Here is a 21,042-nt window from a genome sequence, read left to right as displayed (position 1 = left end):
ACAGATTAATAAATAAATGGCTAATTATTTTGGAAATAGATATTTTATTGATATACAGATTTCAATTTAAAAAAAAAAAAAAAAATCAATTATTAATCAAATAACAAAATATGGCATAACAGCATACAATTTTAGTGCAAATGTAAAATGCTAAGCATAAGAAATATAAGCTTGTAAGAAAAGAATAAGACCTAGATCCTATGTAACCTGCTTCTAAAAATAGTTTGCATAAAACATTGTTTAAAAATTGCTGGCAAGTATTTTAAAATAACTTTCAAAAATAAGCAAAATTCATTACATACAGTATCTAAGCTGCCTAGAGTAGCCAACTCCACCCCCTCCTTATCAGTTTTAGACACAGACATTGTATTTCACCTGAGTTCTCAGCTTCTAGGCATGCTCCAGCAGATAATCTCTATGCACTTTTGCATTCTACCAAAACAACAATAGGTATAGATACAGCCATAGAAGGAAATGTGTGGGGTGAGTTAAATCTTTACAATTCAAAAACTAAAAAGAAAGGGTTAATGGTTAGGCACTGCTGTATAAATTTGCAGGTAAAGTAATTAAAGTACATATTCTTATATTTTGTCTCTATCTTAATTTGTTTTATGTCCCTTTAAACTTAATGTCCCTCTGCACCACAAACCTGCCATCTGCACAATCATTTCAACAGCTAACTCTCCTACACAATCCCCTCCCCATCTCACATATTTCCACCCAAAGTCGAATCCACGCAAGTTATTAAAACAATACAAAAGACCCATAATTAAAAGAACTACCTACCATTACATTCCTGCTATCTAAAGTCTGACTAAATGATCTCATTTTCTTATTATATTCCTATTATCTTAATCTTCTGCCTCTTTCTGACAGCTCCGTTTTTATTAGGATTCCATAATTAGGCAGGTTAACAAACAGCACAAGAGAACGGGGTTGGCATTGCACGAGCGTCCAATAACTATGCAGTGTTAAATATGGAGAACAAATACACACCACAACTTGAAATCTCGTGCAGAAATGTCCACCACCTTTCAATCTTTTCCGTCCGGGCACGGGCAGTGATAAATCTGCCCCTTAGTGAGCTGTATATAGTGCACTGGGACAAAATTATAGTGATGCAAGTTTGATTTGGTTCCTAAAAGTTTGATTTGGTTCCTGGTGTTGCTAAAATAAAATTGCTGTCACTAGAGTTAACATAGGATCTAGGCTTAATGTATCTTAAAGATAAAAATTACAAGCAGATCGGAAACACTTTAAAAGTAAATACCGTAACATATGTTGCCATGGATATATCAATAATATCAAATTATATGATTATATTAGGAAGTTCATTATTGGTATAGTGGGCTACATTTCCTAAGAATGAAGGGTCTTAAAATATAAATAAATTCCCTTTTATTCTTTTTATCTCAAGCTCTAGGGTGTAGAGGTCACGACATCTTTTGTGCATCACTGCAAGATATCTAAGAACATGCTCTACAGTAAGATTATAACCATTTTCTGCAGCAGATGTGTTTTTCTTTTTATTTATTGTTACTTTTACAAAAGGCAACAAATACTGCACAAAAATTAATTTTCTTTTTTTAAGTTGCTGTTCTAAAACACAACAAATACTTATGCAGCAATGGGCAATAGCAGTCAGGTTATACAAAACATGGAGAGGCTAACATTGTAATAAAACTGGCAGTGTACAAAAATATAGCAAAATGTTTTATCAGGTTCTTCATGATGTGCTGGAGCCTACAGTCTGTTTCAGTTCTGCCACTTCCTGCTGTCCCAAGCCATGAACCAGCCAGTAAATGTTGGTGGTTCGTGTCCTTGTTTCACTGTGACTATTGGGATACCTTTATCTCTACCTGACGGGTCTGTTTCAATATAGTCTTTGGCTGAACAAAAAAAAGAAAACTACATGTTTAAAACAACAACAACAAAAAGAAATATACAATTAGTAACTCAATAAAACAAGATGAAGTAGCAAAAGAATAAGAAGAAAAAACAAATATATAAAAATTATACTTTGGAAAGAAGAAGAGGTTCTACTTTTTTGTTGCTCTGGTTGTAAACAGTGATTATCTCCTGTCAAATGATAATATTCTTAGAACATGAAAATAACTGTTTAGAGAGACATATTTATTTAACTCGTTCTGAAGAAACAAAATCATGAAAATAAACTAATCTAACATGACTAGGTCTAACAATAAGGGACATATTAAAGGAGCATAGTAATGCAAAAGTAAATGGCACTAGTTAGTTAGAGTATTTTTTTTTGCACATTTGCACAAGTTTCCTCCCTCCTTGTCCCAGAAAGCCTAAAGAAAATGTTGGGTGGTATGGCAGTGTGTGGACTTCTTAAAAGGAACAGTAAACATTAGAATAAAAAGCTTATATATTATATTAAGTTTTGTTTGTGCTAATATAACATTTGTTAAAATGGTGTAACTTATATTTACTATTTAAATTACTGTTTACATTCCCCTTTGCAAGCCTCCTCTGCCAGCCACACAGGCTGAAGGTATATATATATTTTTTTCATAAAACTTTCAGTTTTAGGCAGAGTGAGACGAGAGAATGAATTTAACCCCTTTAAACAAAAAGGTGAGCTGCATGTAACCATAGCTGGAGCCTCAGACATGAGAGTGGAACAGGCGGTGAGAGATTGGGGAGCAGCCGGTGACAGGGATGTTAGGTGAAAGGTACGTGGGTAATTGCTACAGTCAGGCATCGGTACAGCTACTGGCTTCCCACAGCTCAGGCTACCATGCAGTATACACGGCAAGTCATCCCTAGGCTCCGATATCAATAAAGCAAGGAGAAGCATAGTCACAGGAGATAATTATATGTCTCTGTACCAGATAATTATGTTGTTATGATATGATTTGCCAGGCTGTGTGGAACATGATTTTACATTCCAAAATGGCACTGCATGCATGTAGGTATCATGCACAGAAGGAGAAGGGAAAAGGACGTGGAGCTCTTTTCTCATGGACATTCAGAGGTGAAGCTGTTAGTGAAGCAAAGGTTTGAACCATGAGGGCAGACTTTATAAAGTGACAGGCATCAATATTTAAAGGGACAGTCAAGTCCAAAAAAAACTTTCATAATTTAAATAGGGAATGTAATTTTAAACAACTTTCCAATTTACTTTTATCACCAATGTTGCTTTGTTCTCTTGGTATTCTTAGTTGAAAGCTAAACCTAGGAGGTTCATATGCTAATTTCTTAGACCTTGAAGACTGTCTCTAATCTGAATGCATTTGGACCAAAAGAGGGCATTAGTTCATGTGTTTCATATAGATAACATTGAGCTCATGCTTGTGAAGTTACCCTGGAGTGAGCACTGATTGGCTAAAATGCAAGTCTGTCAAAAAAACTGAAATAAGGGGGCAGTTTGCAGAAGCATAGCTACAAGGTAATCACAGAGGTAAAAAGTGTATTTCTATAACAGTAATCATATTTCTTTTTAAACAACAAAAAATCTGGTGTTGACTGCCCCTTTAAGGAGATTTTCAGAAAATATTATTCATTCAAAAATTATTTGAATCAAATATCAGTGATCACAATACTATAATGAATAACAAGATACATTTATATGTGACCCTAATATATACTGTTTGCTGTCACTTTAAGAACATTGGGATATAGTCTAATCCTCTAGAAAAGCTTTTGAATTCCAATATATTTAATAATCAGGGTTTAAACATAGTTTTGTAAATCTTTAATTAAACATTATATTTTGTACATTTGTGTTATGTAATGCATAATTATTGGTTGATTTGAATTTGGATTTGAAAATCAGCCAATAGGAATGCAAGGGCACCTATATATAAGGGGGAACCTCGCATTCAAGCTTCAGTGTGCAATGGTTACAGTATACACTCATGCTATTGGCTGATTGGAACAGCCAATAGAATGCAAGCTCAATTCAATAGGATTTTCTCTACCTTAAAGGGACATTGTACCCCAATTTTTTTTTTCATGATTCAGATTGAGCATGAAATTTTAAGCAACTTTCTAATTTACTTCTATTATCAAATTTTCTTCATTCTCTTGGTATCTTTATTTAAAATGCAAGAATGTAAGTTTAGATGCCGGCCCATTTTTGGTGAACAACTTGGGTTGTCCTTGCCGATTGGTGGATAAATTCATCCACCAATAAAAAATTGCTGTCCAGAGTACTGAACCCAAAAAAAGCATAGATGCCTTTTTTTTCAAATAAAGATAGCAAGAGAACAAAGAAAAATTGATAATAGGAGTAAATTAGAAAGTTGCTTAAAATTGCATGCTCTTTCTGAATTACAAAACAAAATTTTTGGGTTCAGTGTCCCTTTAATTCCGATTGGCTGATAGAATTCTATCAGCCAATTGGAATCTAATGGATGCCATCTTGGATGACATCACTTAAAGGTACCTTCATTCTGTTTTAGTCGTCGGATGAAGAGGATGCTCCGCGTAGGATGTCTTGAAGATGGACCCGCTCCGTACCGGATGGATGAAGATAGAAGATGCCATCTGGATGAAGACTTCTGCCCGTCTGGAGGACCACTTCTGTCCGGCTTGGATGAAGACTTCTGCCCGTCTGGAGGACCACTTCGCCCGGCTTGGATGAAGATGTCTCCCGGTAAGTCGTTCTTCAGTGGTTTAGTGTTAGGTTTTTTTAAGGGTGTATTGGGTGGGTGTATTTTTTAGGTTAGGACTTTGGGCCACAAAAGAGCTAACTGCCCTTTTAAGGGCAATGCCCATCCAAATGCCCTTTTCAGGGCAATGGGGAGCTTAGGTTTTTTTAGCTAGTATTTTATTTGTTGGGGTTGTTTGTGTGGGTGGTGGGTTTTACTGTTAAAGGGTTTGTTTGTATTTTTTTTTACAGGTAAAAGAGCTGATTACTTTGGGGCAATACCCCGCAAAAGGCCCTTTTAAGGGCTATTGTTAGTTTAGTTTAGGCTAGGGTTTTTTTTTGGGGGGAGGGGGTTATTTTAATAGGGCTATTAGATTAGGTGTAATTAGTTTAAATTTCTGTAATTTGTTTATTATTTTCTGTAATTTAGTGTTCTTTTTGTACTTTAGCTAATTTAATTTAATGTAGGTAATTGTATTTAATTTAGTTAATTTATTTAATTATAGTGTAGTGTTAGGTGTTAGTGTAACTTAGGTTAGGTTTTATTTTACAGGTAAATTTGTCTTTATTTTAACTAGGTAGTTATTAAATAGTAAATAACTATTTAATAATTATTCTACAGAGTTAAAATAAATGCGAGGCGGGAGTGCAGCGGTTTAGGGGTTAATATGTTTATTATAGTGGCGGTGCCGTTGGGGGCAGCAGATTAGAGGTTAATAAGTGTAGGTGGGTTGCGGCGACATTGGGAAAGGCAGATTAGTGGTTAATAAATAGTATGTAGGTGTCGGCAATGTTGGGGGCAGCAGATTACTGGTTAATAAATATAATGTAGGTGGCGGCAGTGTCCGGAGCGGCAAATTAGTGGTTAATAATTATAATGTAGGTGTCGGCGATGTCGGGGGTGGCAGATTAGGGGTTAATAAGTGTAAGATTAGGGGTGTTTAGACTCGGGGTTCATGTTAGGGTGTTAGGTGTAGACATAAATTTTATTTCCCCATAGGAATCAATGGGGCTGCGTTAAGGAGTTTAACGCTGCTTTTTTGCAGGTGTAAGACTTTTTTCAGCCGGCTCTCCCCGTTGATTCCTATGGGGAAATTGTGCACGAGCACGTACGACCAGCTCACCGCTGACTTAAGCAGCGCTGGTATTGGAGTGCGGTAATGAGCAAAATTTTGCTCAACGCTCACTTCTTGTCTTTTAACGACGGGTTTCTGAAAACTCGTAATACCAGCGCTGCAGGTAAGTGAGTGGTGAGGGAAAACTGCTTGTTAGCACCGCATAGCCTCTAACGCAAAACTCGTAATCTGGGCCATTATTAGTTAAAATGTACATTGGAAATTAATTACAATTAATTTAACTATTTATACTCAAATTTACAAAGGGCTAGATTACAAGTGGGGCACAAAAATATTAGCACTGTTGAGCACTAATACTGCTCAAGGTAAATCAATAGCACTTCTATGTTTGTACTTGTATTATAAGTTGAAAGTAAAACTGTATTACTGGAGTAAAAGACTCAAGCAGGCTAACATCTGGAGGTTAGATAACATGATCCAGCTAACTCCCTTTCCCCATAGACTTCTATGGGGCACTCTAAAATATCCTCTTCTGTCTTTCGCTCAAGCGCAACCCATAATTTTCAACTTAATATAAGCAATGTTTAGCATGATTGCAATATCCATTGAAAGTATAGGGCACGCTAAAGGGATGTGATTAACGCTAAACATTTAGCACGATCCAATGATGTTGATAGCCCACCTTGTGCTTTTAGTAGCGCTCCACTTGTAATCTGGGCCAAAATGTGGTAGAAATACACATGCTTTTCATTTTATTAGTACTAGCACATATTATATATACCTGATTTTAGAGATTCCTTTTTCTCAACCTCATTTGCATCTTTTCCAATCCATATGAACAACTGAAATGAAAATATTGATTTTAACAACTGGCAAGTGAATAAACTGATGGGATATTTACCAAATTGCTAACTTTGCAACACATGTACATAAATACAGAGCAAACACACTACTCTCTGTCACTGTTTAACAGATTAAATTAAAATCACCAAGATTAAAGGGAGATTTTAGCCAAAATTGGAATCCACATGGATGCATTTAAATTTTGAAAAGAAGTATTTTTGTAATATACAGGTATTAGCAAAAATGCTTCTAATGAAAGCTATAGCTTTTTCAAATGTTTATTTAAGTATGCACCGTGCACCAGCATTTTAAACACCATAGTTCCTCAGAGAGCCTAAGGTGCTTGCATTACCTTCTGGTAATGACTCAATTTGTTAATCGCCGACATGAAACAAGCCCCACTAAAGCTGCGAGCAGCTGCAGTATGTAAAATGCTGGTGCACTGAGAATATCTAGTTATGCTTCACATGCACATGAAGAGAAAAATGTTAACACTAAAACAGTGATAACGTTTACTAGAAGCATTTTTGCCAACACATGTATAGTGTAAATATATTTCTATTCAAAGATGTAATTCATCTATGTGCATTTAACTTTTGACCGGAAAGCCCCTTTAATATTTTTTTTTTTTTTTGTTATCAGGGACTTTCAGAGATTTTCCATATAATAAAGTAATCTATTCAAAATAAATCACTTAAAAAACAAAAATCATTTACAATCATTTACGTATGTTCTTTTCTTGGGAAAAATATAAAATGCATCATTTTAACAGACCAGCATTTTGTGTGATTAAAAGCAGATAGGTTTATCACAAAACATTTTAGTTTAGTAAAATGTTAAATCACTTTTTTATTTGTTTGTTCTCTGTTGGTTTCAATCATATTTTAAAAGTCAGCGAGTAATGCTAGTTGATGCGTTGGTAAACCAGACAGATTATTTAAAGAAATGTCTAACAGATAACTTGCCTTTTTTTGGATATATGGGCCAAGATCAAACATAGGTCAGCTAGTGAAAGCAAAATAAACAGAAACCTCATGTCCTACAAATCCTTAGAGTCTGACGAGGTTTTCTGCGGTTTTGTGCTATATCTGTGAATATTTTGGTTTAAATTTCTGTTTCTGATGCTAACGCAAAAAAGACAGAAGTCAAAGCTTTATTATAAAAATGCATTTAAGTAACACAGATATCTGTGGCCACCCATTTAATAAATACGTAGTTCTAGTCAGGGGAGTAATTACAGGGGTCTCAAAGGTCTCAGTTGAAACCGACCCGCACCTCTAGGCCCTGGAATCAGTAGTGACATTGCTACACGGGGGCTGGGCCCCACCTTTATTATGCCTAACCTCTCTATGTGCCACTTGCAAAAATGGGTCACAATTTAAGGAAAGCATATGGATTTGCCTTTACAATTTGTTGGCAGGGTTTACAAAAGACTGTCACAGTGTTGATGTACAGAAAAACCTGCCCCCATATTTGCACAGGAAGACTGCACAAGTGCATATCTTCTTGGCACAAACTAACCATGGGAGAAGGAAAGATGACTCAAAGCCAGAGAAGCAGCCACTCTTTGTCATATGTGGCTGCTGGCTTAGCTTCTATTGATTGTAGATGGTCAGAAAAGGTGCTGTTAAAATCAAAGCCTTTGCCTGGGGCCCAGTGAGTTCTAGTTCATTTATTGCCCAATTATCTAAAGGACCTTTTTTACCTTAAAAAATGGTGTTTTCGAAAAGGCTGTTCCCTGTGCTTAATAAGTATGTGAAGGAAATGTATATATCACAATAGGGGTTAAAAAATAATAATCGTAATTTAAAAACTGCAACACACGTATTACCTTAACAAAAAAGCACATGCATATGAAAATAGAGGTGACTGTAAAATGATATATGCTGAAAACAGGTTAATATGATTTGTATTGGCTGCAGAATTTCATTTTTGAAGTGTGCTACCTGCACCCTACTAACTTTGCTCCCTTTTTAGAAACTTAATTACTTTGTATGGCAGGCAAGTTACAGGGACAGCCCACTTTAGAGAATTCACTGAGGGCAGCCCCTGCAAATGTCACTGAGTTTTTTTTACTAAGACACTTACAGGCCCATTTATCAAGCTCCGTACGGAGCTTGAAGGGCCGTGTTTCTGGCGAGTCTTCAGACTCGCCAGAAACACAACTTATCTTCATAACCCTGTCCGCCTGCTCTGAGCAGGCGGACAGGAATCGCCAGAAATCAACCCGATCGAATACGATCGGGTTGATTGACAGCTCCCTGCTGGCGGCCGATTGGACGCGAGTCAGCAGGGGGCGGCGTTGCACCAACAGCTCTTGTGAGCTGCTGGTGCAATGTTAAATGCGGAGAGCGTATTGCTCTCTGCATTTAGCGAGGTCTTGCGGACCTGATCCGCAGTGTCGGATAAGGTCCGCAAGCCCTTTGATAAATGGACCCCTTAGCATAGTATATTATCAGTATTCTATTAAATGATAAAAATATAAGTTATAATTTACCTGTTCCCAAGTATCAAGCAACATAACATCATCTTCTGCTAAGTCCTCTTGAGTAAATTCTCCTGGGACTTCCTCAATCTATTAGTTAAAATATTATAGTTTAATAAGTTACATGAATAAATAATGTGTATGCATTTTACAAACACCCATTCACCATTATTATTATTTTTATTATAATAAAAATTAAATATATATATATATGTGCACACTCACCACTTCAAATGTAAAGTGCCCCGGGGGCTCTAATCCAACTATGACTTTATATGTCCTTATTTCCAACAGAAAATGTACTTGCTGGGCTTGTTGATAAAGTCATGCAACAAAGTTAAATTATATGGGGTTGTCGGTCTTGACAAAGCCTTGTATTACAAGCCAAACGTTGACTTATATAGTTATATATAAGATAGAGAATTAAACATTTTATAATATGACTTTATCAGCAAGTCCAGTAAGTGTCTTTTTTTGTTTGAAAAAAAAGAAAAGTATAAATATATATATATATAGATTAGCAAGAAATAAGCACTCTCTGGTTTTGTAAAACAAATAGTATATTTAACTAGCGTGACATTTCGAGGTATTCACCCCTTTCTCTCTGACAAAGGGGTAAATACCTCAAAACGTCACACTAGTTAAATATACTATTTGATTTACAAAACCAAAGACTGCTTATTTCTTGCTAGTCTATTATTCCTATTTTTGCACCCTGGTGCCTACCTGACCAGTTTGGTGAGAGTGCTTATTAACCTAAAGATATATACACACATATATATATATATATATATATATATATATATATATATATATATATATATATATATATATATATATATATATATATATATATATATATATATATATATATATATATATAAATCAATTTCCCAGCAATAATTTTTGGAAAGGAATTGCAAATATAAAGAACAAAGCTGGTTAAAAAGTGTCTTTCTTCTTTTTTTTTTTTCCTTTTACCAAATTTGCAAAACTGCTATATCCAACAGGTTTTGCAGGGTAGTCAAACTTGGCTGAATTACAAGTCAGTTAATTGCAATTTTATTTTTTAACCAACTTGATTTAGTTAAGTGTGATCAACTTTGCAGAGTTTGATCAGCGGGAAAGTGGGAGTTTAATCTATCGACCCCAAAAGTATTCTACACCATAAGTTATTAGACAATAGTCTTGATAAAATCTATAAAAATCACTTTAAAATGCTTCATCATTTGCATATGATAGACCATAAAGTGTTCACTGATTATAATTTATTTGCTCTATTAATTTACAAGACACTTACCACAAATCTCCCTGTCTTATTCGAACAGCCATAAAGTTTTGGAGAGTGACTTGCAGACTGGGATTCCAGTAACGTAGATGTCTGGTATGCTTTCTTTCCTCCCAAGGCACTCCAGAATTCATCTATTAAAATGTAATAGGAAGGTTTAAATTGTCACTTGATACACTGGACATTTTTGTAACAGCAAATTCCAACTGTACTTCTGATAATCACATAAACTAATTCATTTTTTTGTATTCTTTTTTTTTTCTCTTTAATTTCCTGGTACATTTTTTATTATTCATTTTTTTTCTCTTTAATTTCCTGGTACATTTTTTATTATTACATGTCTGCACCACCATAAATGTTTATTTTACTTTTCTCTGCTATGTTTATCATAGCATATTATAATATACTTGCAAATATAACCAGATATTTGTTAGGCAAGTTGATACATTTGAGCGGAAATTTTCATGTAACATATTTTTTGTTTTTAATAACATGATCTATAGTATCTCTATATAATAAAAAGTATATCATGCATTAAAGGACATTCTAACAATGAATATCAATCCATTATTAAAGGACAACTCTAAAAATGAATATCAATCCTATAAAAAACACTATTTAAACATGGACTTTTAATTATTATTTTTTTTAAATAAAAAAGTGTATTTTGTGATACTGGTTTGTGGGATAGAAACTCAATGGTTGATCCTTTTGACATCCCACAAGCACAAAATCACTAAGTCCTTTTTTTTTTTCTCTAAGAACATCCATTTTAAAACAGAAAAAAAAAAAAAAACTGTAATGCATCTTAAATTACCCCCTTTAAGATAAAAAAAATAAAATAAATAACTTATATTATATAGAGAATAATCTGCGTTTAAATGATTAGTTTTTTTAAATGCATGTATATTTTAGTTTCTATAAAGTATTGGACACACCATTTTTTAACTACATTATTCTAGGTTAAAAAGCCTTTTGCCTGATCTTCCCTGCTGAGGCCAATTAGGGGCAGTTGTAAATGAGATGAAAAGTAACACATTTAAGAGGTTTATTGACCTTTTAATGTCCCCTTAATCCTGATGACTGAACCACAATTCATCAAGCACCCCTACCAGCGGTTCTGGCCTTCAAAAACTTTCAGTAAACAATGATCTAATAAATTCAGTAACTTCTTTACTACAAACAAAACACAAACACGTTTCCTAGCTGCCATTATTCACACGCACGATGTTGCTGTGGATACAACATATTGATTAAAAGTACAATGTGGTTAGTTAAACAGTTTGGGCACCACACATGCAGCTCTTTGCTATATACTTATTGCACATTGCTACTCTAGACTGTACCTTCATATAAATGCTGATGATCTACTACTTGTTATTCTTAAATTCTCTTGTCTAGAATTAAAAATTAAAAAATAATATAACTGTTGAAAACAATGGTGCTTCATAGATAAAGAATAACTTCAAAACACATAATATCCATTTAGTTTGATTTATAGCAGTTTACTGTTGTGTCACTGATCATGTGGGCCTTGGTGTGCAGTGGTATTCAGAGTATGTTATGTAACAGGTTGCTCTATAATATTATTTTTGTTGCATCTACTGTATACTATCTAGGCATTTATTTATTTATAAAATATTTTACCAGGAAGGATACATTGAGATTTCTCTCGTTTTCAAGTATGTCCTGGGATCACAAAAACATTGCATTGATACAATAGGGTACAATAAAATACAAAACAATAATAATAATACACAATATATGCAAACATTTAACATAGAGCAGGTACGAAATATTTAATCAACCATGACAGGAACATTCTGTTTTGAGATATGTATAGAGGGATCTCTTAAAGGATTTTATGCTTGGGGAAGTTTTTAAAGTGTGAGGGAGGTCATTCCATAATTGTGGCGCTCTGTAGGAAAAGGAGGATCGAGCTGCTTTCTTTTTGTATTGAGGCAGACTAAATAATGTGCTGTTATTGGATCGGAGGTTATAGGAGGTGGGAATAGCAGGGGAGAGCATTCTGCTCAGGTAGGGTGGGAGCTTCCCAGAAAGGCTCTTAAAGGGACAGTCAACCATAGAATTTTTATTGTTTTAAAAGATAGATAATCCCTTTATTACTCATTCCCCAGTTTTGCATAACCAACACAGTTATATTAATGTACTTTTTACCTTTGTGATTACCTTGTATCTAGGAACCTTCTTCCAGCCCCCTGATCACATGACTGTGACTGTTTATTATCTATTGTCTTAAATTTAGCATTGTATTGTACTAGATCTTAAATACCCCCCTGTATCTGAACACAGTGTTATCTATATGGCCCACGTGTATTTTCTGTCTCTTTGTGTTGAAAAGAGATTTAAAAAGCCTGTGATAAGAGGCAGCCCTCAAAGGCTTAGAAATTAGCATATGAGCCTACCTATGTTTAGTTTAAACTAAGAATACCAAGAGAAAAAAGCAAATTTGATGATAAAAGTAAATTGGAAAGTCAATTAAAATTAAAAGTCCTATCTGAATAATGAAAGTTTAATTTATACTTGACTGTCCCTTTAAAGACAAGGCAGGAAAGATGGAGGGTGCGTCTGGATTCCAGCGACAGCCAGTTTAGTTCTTTTAGCATGTCACAATGGTGGGTCCTGTAGTTACATTGTAGCACAAAGCGGCAGAACGAGTTATACAATGTATTAAGTTTATTAAGGTGAGTTTGCAGAGCAGGTGCATATACTATATCCCCATAATCCAAGATAGGTATCAGCATTTGCTGTACAATCTTTTCCTTTACTGTAGGGCTGAGGCAGGATTTGTTTCTGTACAGGGCACTTAGTTTTGGATAAAGTTTAGAGGCAAGTTTTTCTATGTGGAGTCCAAAAGATAGATTGGGGTCTAACAACATACCTAAGTATTTAAAAGAGTGGACTGCAGTCAGCGTGCAATTGGATTTTGTTTTGATGCGAAGATGGGAATTTTGTAATTTTTGTAATTTAGGTCCCGTTCCAAAGATCATTGTGACAGTTTTGTCAGTGTTTAGGAAGAGTTTGTTTTTTGAGATCCACTTTTCTACCTCTGTGAACTGGTCTTCTCTGCATTCCATGTGTTTTCTGTAGTGTGTCTATATGGCTGCTCTGCATGTGCAAGTCCCACTGTGACAATAATTGTGCTTGAAGATGTAAAGTTTTTTTTTTACTGTAATATGTTTGTAACACCAAACAAATCTCACTAACAAAAGTGAAAGGAAAATACAAAACATCCATATGCTTTAAAGGGACATGAAACCCAAACATTTTCTTTTATGATTCTGATAGAGCAAACAAAAAACAACTTTCCATTTTACTTCTATTATCAAGGGCGAGATTACATATACGGCGCAGGCTCCAGCGCAAGCGCTGCAACCTGCGCCACCTGTAATTTCACCTTGCACATCGGGGTATTACATAAACCCCACCGGCAGTTCATAAAGTGCCGTAAGTCTGATAAACTAGCGATGTCCAGAAATGAGTGTAAATACAAATTTCTGGAGTCGCCAGTGAATTACAGCACTTTAGAAACTGCCGGCGCCTAAGAAAAGTAAAGAAAATATAAAATCTCCTGTAAAAGTCTAACACGCCTCCCAAAAATAAGCCTGACACGTAAAAACCCCTATAGCCACAATCCCTCCTCTCACTACTAATAATAAATGTATTAACCCCTAAACCGACAAACCCCCACAACGCAATAAGCCTAGTTAAACTATTAACCCCTATATCCGCCATCAAACCCACACCGCAATTAATAACTAAATTATTAACCCCAACATCGCAAACTACCTATTAAAACTATTAACCCCTAATGCGCCATTAACCCATACCGCAAACTACCTATTAAAACTATTAACCCCTAATCCGCCTTTAACTCACATAATGCAATAAACCTATTAAGTATTATCCCCTAAACCGCCAAAGCCAACAACGCAATAAACCTAACCCCTAACCTAACACCCCCTAATCTAACACCCCCAACCTAACACCCTCTAAATGAACCCAAATTACCTAATTTACAAAATATTAAAGTTACTATTAAATTAAAAAATCCTAACACTACTTTAAAAATAAAAATAAACTAAGTATAAATTAAGGGGACAGTCTAATCAAAATTCTGGAGTAGACTGTACCTTTAAGCTACAATTACAGAAAATAAAAAAATCTAAGATTACATAAAATAAAAAAGAAAATGACCAAATTTTAAAAAATTATACCTAATCCCTATGAAAATAAAAAAGCCCCCCAAAATAAAAACCCCTACTCTAATAAACTACCAATAGCCCTTAAAAGGGTTTTTTGCAGGACATTGTCCCAAGATAATCAGCTCTTTTACTACAAAATACACAAAGTCCCCCCTAACAGTAAAACTCCCCCACCCACCAAACCCCCCAAATAAAATAACCTAACACTAAAAACCCTAAACTACCCATTGCCCTGAAAAGCGCATTTGTTGGGCATTGCCCTTAAAAGGACATTTAGCTCTTTTACTGCCCACCCTATCTAAATAAGATTTAACCCCCCAAAAAACCCTTAAAAAACCCTAAGTCTAAGCCCCAGGTTGCTACTCACCGTTCCTGTAGTCCGGCGGAGAAGGCCCTGTTCCAGGCAGTGAAGTCTACTTCCAAGCGGCGACCTCTTCTTTCTTCTTCCTGGAACATCGTTCGCGGAGCTGAAGACTGAAGACCGCAGAACTGAAGACCAGCAACCCTGGAGCCATGGAGCGTGGAGGATCCTCTTCATACGATCTTCGCCGCACACTGGATAGAGAATTCAAGGGACGCAATTAAAAATGGCGTCCCTTGAATTCCTATTGGCTGATTTGATTCTTCAAATTCAGCCAATAGGATTAAAGCTACTCAAATTCTTTTGGCTGTTCAAATCAGCCAATAGGATGAGAGCTAAGGAAATTCTATTGGCTGATTTGAATAGCCAATAGAATTTCAGTAGCTCTCATCCTATTGGCTGATATCGCCGTTCTTCAGTTCCAGGGTCGCCAGTCTTCAGCTCCGCGGTCTTCAGTCTTCAGCTCCGCTCTGTGAAGGATGTTCCAGGAAGAAGAAAGTAGAGGTTGCCGCTTGGAAGAAGACTTCACCGCCTGGAACAGGACCTTCACCGCCTGGAACAGGACCTTCTCCGCCGGACTTCAGGAACGGTGAGTAGCAACCTGGGGCTTAGACTTAGGGTTTTTTAAGGGTTTTTTGGGGGGTTAAATTTTATTTAGATAGGGTGGGTAAAAAAGGGTAAGGTTAGATCTTAGATTTTTTTATTTTCTGTAATTGTAGCTTAAAGGGACAGTCTACTCCAGAATTGGATTAGACTGTCCCTTTAATTTATACTTAGTTTATTTTTATTTTTAAAGTAGTGTTTTTTTAATTTAATAGTAACTTTAGTATTTTGTAAATTAGGTAATTTGGGTTCATTTAGGGGGTGTTAGGTTAGGGAGGTTAGGCTTATTGCGTTGTGGGCTTTGGCGGTTTAGGGGTTAATACTTTAATAGGTTTATTGCGTTGTGGTTTAATGGCAGATAAGGGGTTAATAGTTTTAATAGGTAGTTTTTGCGATGCTGGGGTTGGCGGATTTAGGGGTTAATAATTTAGTAATTTCTTGCGGTGTGGGTTTGATGGGGGATATAGGGGTTAATACACTTTATTAGTTATTGCAATGGGGGATTGTGGTTGACAGGTAGATAGACATTGCGCATGCATTAGGTGTTAGTTTACTTTTGCAGGCGCAAGGCTTGCTACCGCTGCCTTTTATGGCGAGGTAAAAATGGAGTAAGATTTCTCCATTTTAGCCACGTAAGTCCTTGCGTTGAATATTGGATACCGATTTGCATGTTAGCCTATGGGAGTAAAAATTGCGGGCGACGGGTGAAAATATACGTGCCGCATTTATATGTGGTGCTGCATATAGGATACCAAACCCACGCAAAAACCGTCATCGCCGGCTTTTGCGGGCGACGCCGCATATTTGCTTCATTCTCTTGGTTCCTTTGGTTGAAGGAACATCAATGCTCAACAGGGGGTTTGCTAAAAACGCTGCATGAGCCAATGACAATAATCATACAGGGACAGCCACCAATCGATTGCTAGTTCCCTGTAGTGCATTGCTGCACTGAGCCTCCTTGGTATGATTTTCAACAAAGGATACCAAGATAATGAAACAAATTAGATAATAGAATAATAGAAACAAATTGAAAAGTTGTTTAAAATTGCATTCTCTGTCTGAATCACAAAAGAAATGTCCCTTTAAGTAAATGTTACGTAACAATTTATGGGTTTTTTTTTTAATATATATATTTATTAGTAAAATCCATGAGGGGTACAGAAGAAAGAAATGAGGAGAAAAACAAAAAATAAAAGGCGGGTATTTTACATGACAGAAAATGCATGCTTAAGATTTCAAAATAAACATTTTTAGCTAGTAACATCATAACATAGGCCTTTCCTACTGAGTTATACTCCATCCGGTTGACCAAATACTTGCAACTCAGTCCTCAAAAATCCTATACCTTCCTTAATAATACAAAAATACAGTAATTCCTTCCCTACATGGATTTCTTTTTTTTTTTTTTTTTCCTTTTTTTTCTCCTTCTTTCCTAGTCCTCTATTCATTATATTTTCTTCAATAAGCAACGAACAAAAACAGAAAGAAAAAAGAAAAAGAAAGAAAAAAAAAAAATCAACTTAACCTCTCCCAAACCTCACCCCCCCTCCCCTCTCCCACCCGTATTTAAGATAGAAATTGTCTCCAGAATTCAGGATATCTATCTGAGAGTATTAGTTCTAACAGATCTGATGACCTGCGAAAGTGGGTTAGTATTTGTCGCTGAAATTTTAATATAAACTTTTGAACCGTTGAGTAATGTGAAATATGTAGTAATGCTTTCAGGGCATAGGGAAATATTATATTCTCCTAAATCTCTAAGCTGGTAACATAATTTGCTTCAGTTAACCAATCCAGTTAACCAATCCAAGGCTATTCTGGCAAGACAGGCCAAATTATATTTTACCAGATTCGGGAAGGCAAAACCACCCATTTCTTTTGGATGCATTAGTCTAGCCAATGCAATCCGCAGTTTTTTAGAAGCCCACAAAAAGTGGGAGCAGCCTGCATTAAATTTTTTAATATCCGCCTTTCGTATGAATACAGGGACATTCTGGATAACAAATAAGACTTTTGGAAGAGTTCGCATTTTAATTAACGCAATCCTCGCTGATAGTGACAGTGGTAGCCTACTCCATTTCTGCATCTCAAAGAGACACTTCCTCCAGATAGGAGTAAAATTTATACCATACCATTCCTCTGGATTTCTAGAAATATTAATTCCTAAATATTTGATAAAATTATCAGTTAATTTAAAGGGATTTTCCAAAAGACTGTTTCTATTCTTAATTATCCACAGAATCTCTGATTTAGCTATATTTACTCTATAGCCAGTAAAATTACTAAACTCCGCTAGTAGATCCACTAAGATTGGAATATTTTTCGCCGAGTTCCTTATATAAAATAAGATATCATCAGCATAGAGGGATAATACCATCTTATGTTGTTTTATCTTAATGCCCTCTAGTATTTCTCTACTCTTTATAGCTAAAGGTTCTATAGCCAGATCGAATAACAAGGGTGAAAGAGGACACCCCAGTCTCGTTCCTTTAGATAGAGTTATAGGAGGAGATAGAATATTATTTATGCTGAGACAGGAAATGGGATTCTGATATATTAAAGAGATATATGTAAAAAAGTGTCCTGAAAAACCAAAATTAGTTAGAGTTGTGAATAGGTGATCCCATAGGACAGAGTCAAAAGCTTTTTCCGCATCAACTGTCAAAAAAGCAAAATCTTGCTTTGTATCTGACCCTGTCCTATGGGATTCTAATATGTATTCGATCAGCATCATAGCCTTTCTTATATTTTTTTGTGCTGTTCTCCAAGGTATAAAACCAGTTTGATCTGGATGAATGACATCACCTATAATCTTTTTGAGACGGGAAGCTAATATATTTGCTAGGATTTTATAATCATTATTAAGGAGAGAGATTGGTCTATATGCATCAAGTGAGTGAGGATCCCAATCCTTATCCTTCTTTAGAATGAGTGTAATATTAGATGCCGTAAAGGTTTGAGAAGGTTTAACATGCAGTAAAAAATAGTTATTAAACAATTTAGTCAATGTAGGAGCAATCTCTTCCGCCAGTATTTTATAAAATTCACTGGGAAGTTGGTCAGGGCCTGGGGCCTTCCCTAGCGTTAATTCTATAATAGCTTTTGAAACCTCCCCCATTGTGATCTCCTTGTTTATTGTATTCAGCTGTGCTTCAGAGATTTTTGGCGTCTTAATGCTATTCAAAAACCTACTTTTCGTCTCCTGGTTAGCTTCGGCAGGAGCGTACAGTTTTTGAAAAAATAAGTAAAATTGTCTATTAATGTCCTTTGGAGTATTGTATTTTTGACCGTCAGATATTATTGAACCAATATAATTATTTTTCCTTTTGCTTTTTGAAATGGTCGCAAGCATTTTTGCCGTTTTTGGAGAAAATGTACCAAATATAGCTTTGTTTTTGAGTTCTGTTTGTAGCTGATTTTGTATTAAAAATATCTCTCTTTCTTTCTTTGCCTCCTGATAAATAGTCCAATTCTCTCTACTCGAATTGTCAATATATTTTCTAAATTAGTTTTTCAGGGTATTCGTTAATTGGAGATCTCTTGCTTTTATCTTTCTTTTCCTTTTGACCATAAAGGCCTTTATCTCACCCCTAAGAAAAGCCTTCGCGGCCTCCCAATATATTTCAGTCTTAAAAAAATAGTCTTTATTTAATAAGGCATAGTCCCTCCATTTTTGAATGAGCCAGTTCCTAAAATGAATATTAGAATACAGAAATGAGGGGAAAAAGAATTTACCGCATAGATTTTCTCTATTATTCCCCAGCTGGACAGACAGAGAGATAATAGCATGGTCTGATAACACTATACTTTTGATATCTGTCTTAATTTCTAATTGTAAAAGTTTTTCGGAGGCCAGGAACATATCTATCCTTGAGAATGTATGAAAGGTCTTGGACTCGCATTTAAACATTTTCTCGTCCGGGTGTTGTATTCTCCAGATATCCCTGAGCCCAAGACCTTTCATAAAAGATTTCAAAACCTTGGCCTCCTTCCTAGACCTATAAGAGCCACTTGACCTTAGTCTGTCCAACTGAGGGATACACACACTATTGAAATCTCCACCAATAATTACTTGGGAGTCCACTGACTTGATTAATTTTGCATAAAGCTTATCCCAGAAATCTGGTCAGCATTCATTTGGTGCATAGAGATTGCATAATGTGTAACGCCATTTATTAATCTCTATTTCTAAAATGAGATACCTTCCCTCCACATCTCTCTGTTGTGAAATTAACTGAAACTCTAAATCCTTGCTGAAAATACACACCACTCCTCTCTTTTTACTGCCGGAGTCGCATACACCTCCCCAATCCAACCCATTCTTAGTTTCTCTATTTCCTGCAGACTCAAATGTGTTTCCTGCAGGAAAGCAATATCTGGTTTGTAACTTTTTAAATGTTGTAATATTTTTTTCCTTTTGGCAGGGGAGGAAACCCCCCCCACATTCCAAGATAATAAGTTAAGTAATTTTTTCATTTCTATTAATATAAATTTTTATAACCCCATCCGAAGAGAGAGAGAGAAGAGGGGTGAGCGAGAGTGGAGAGGAGGAAGAGGGCCGGAAGAGGGAGATGGGAGGGGAAAAAAAAAAAAAAGAAAAAGAAAACAGACAGACAATAAAACATATTGGTACCAAGTAGCCCAACCAATGTACAAAAGGAGAACACAACTATACTCGTAGTTAATTCTGACTTTTCTTATTTTTCTAAAAATTGTTTAACCTCCTCCACTGTTGTTAATGCAAAAATATTATTGTCAATAAAAATTTAAATTTTTGCCGGATAGATCATAGTAGCTTTATGACCTGCATTAATCAGTTGCGTGCACCAGGGGGCCATCAGTCTCCTTCTATTTAGGGTTTCCACAGAGAAATCTTGAAATAAGTATATACGTTCTTTATTGACCTCTACTATACTTTTTTTCCTATAGTATGCTAGGATTCTCTGCTTATCCTGAAAATTTAGGAGCTTTGCCAAGACTGGTCTTTTATATTTGGAGGTGTCATCTTTCTTTGCTCCCAATCTGTGTACCCTCTCAACAGCTATCTCTGTATTATTTAGTGGCATACGTAGCAGTTCTGGTAATGTAATTTTCATAAAGGTCATTAAGTCAGCGAATTCTGAAGTCTCTGGGAGGCCCACTATTTTCAAGTTGTTTCTACGCGACCTATCTTCTAGGTCGTCCAGTCGTGCTTGCAGTGTGTCAATATTCTTAGTGTGTGTATCTACAAGGGTCTGTTGGGTGTGTTGTCGGTCCTCTACATCAGAGATCCTGTTCTCTATTTCCCCTAGTCTGCTTGAAATTTGTTTAAGTTCATTTGTCAGAGTCATTAATTCTGTCTTAACTTCCCCAAATTGTGGTAAAAAAAGGTCAGAGATTTGTTTTACTAGATTGTTAGTGTCTATAATAGTGTTGGGGACTGGTGTGATATCTATTGTAGCGGTCTCTGAGCTTCCTATACTTGACCTGGGTTTCCTGTCTTTTATTTTTGGTGGCATTGTGCCTATATCAGTTCTACTAATTCCTAAGAATTTGTCCATAAAAG

At 35.8% G+C, this 21,042-nt stretch overlaps 1 protein-coding gene across 1 annotated transcript in view; it reads right to left on the bottom strand.

The window, feature by feature from the left end:
• Window positions 1–1,513: 1,513 nt before the first annotated feature.
• SCIN (scinderin) overlaps window positions 1,514–21,042 on the bottom strand; it is a 295,360-nt gene continuing 275,831 nt past the window's right edge. Inside the window, exons 13-16 of the mRNA XM_053714105.1 lie at window positions 10,320–10,441; window positions 9,032–9,109; window positions 6,473–6,533; window positions 1,514–1,889 (exon numbers count right to left, since the gene is read on the bottom strand). Of these exons, the coding sequence (XP_053570080.1) occupies window positions 1,756–1,889; window positions 6,473–6,533; window positions 9,032–9,109; window positions 10,320–10,441 (395 nt within the window). The 3' untranslated portion in view covers window positions 1,514–1,755. The remainder of the gene's footprint in view (window positions 1,890–6,472; window positions 6,534–9,031; window positions 9,110–10,319; window positions 10,442–21,042) is intronic.

The sequence above is a fragment of the Bombina bombina genome, chromosome 5, assembly GCF_027579735.1.
Source record: "Bombina bombina isolate aBomBom1 chromosome 5, aBomBom1.pri, whole genome shotgun sequence".
Taxonomy (NCBI): Eukaryota; Metazoa; Chordata; class Amphibia; order Anura; family Bombinatoridae; genus Bombina; species Bombina bombina.
Note: the sequence above shows the minus strand (reverse complement) of the source record. Positions and strands in the feature narration are given on the sequence as shown.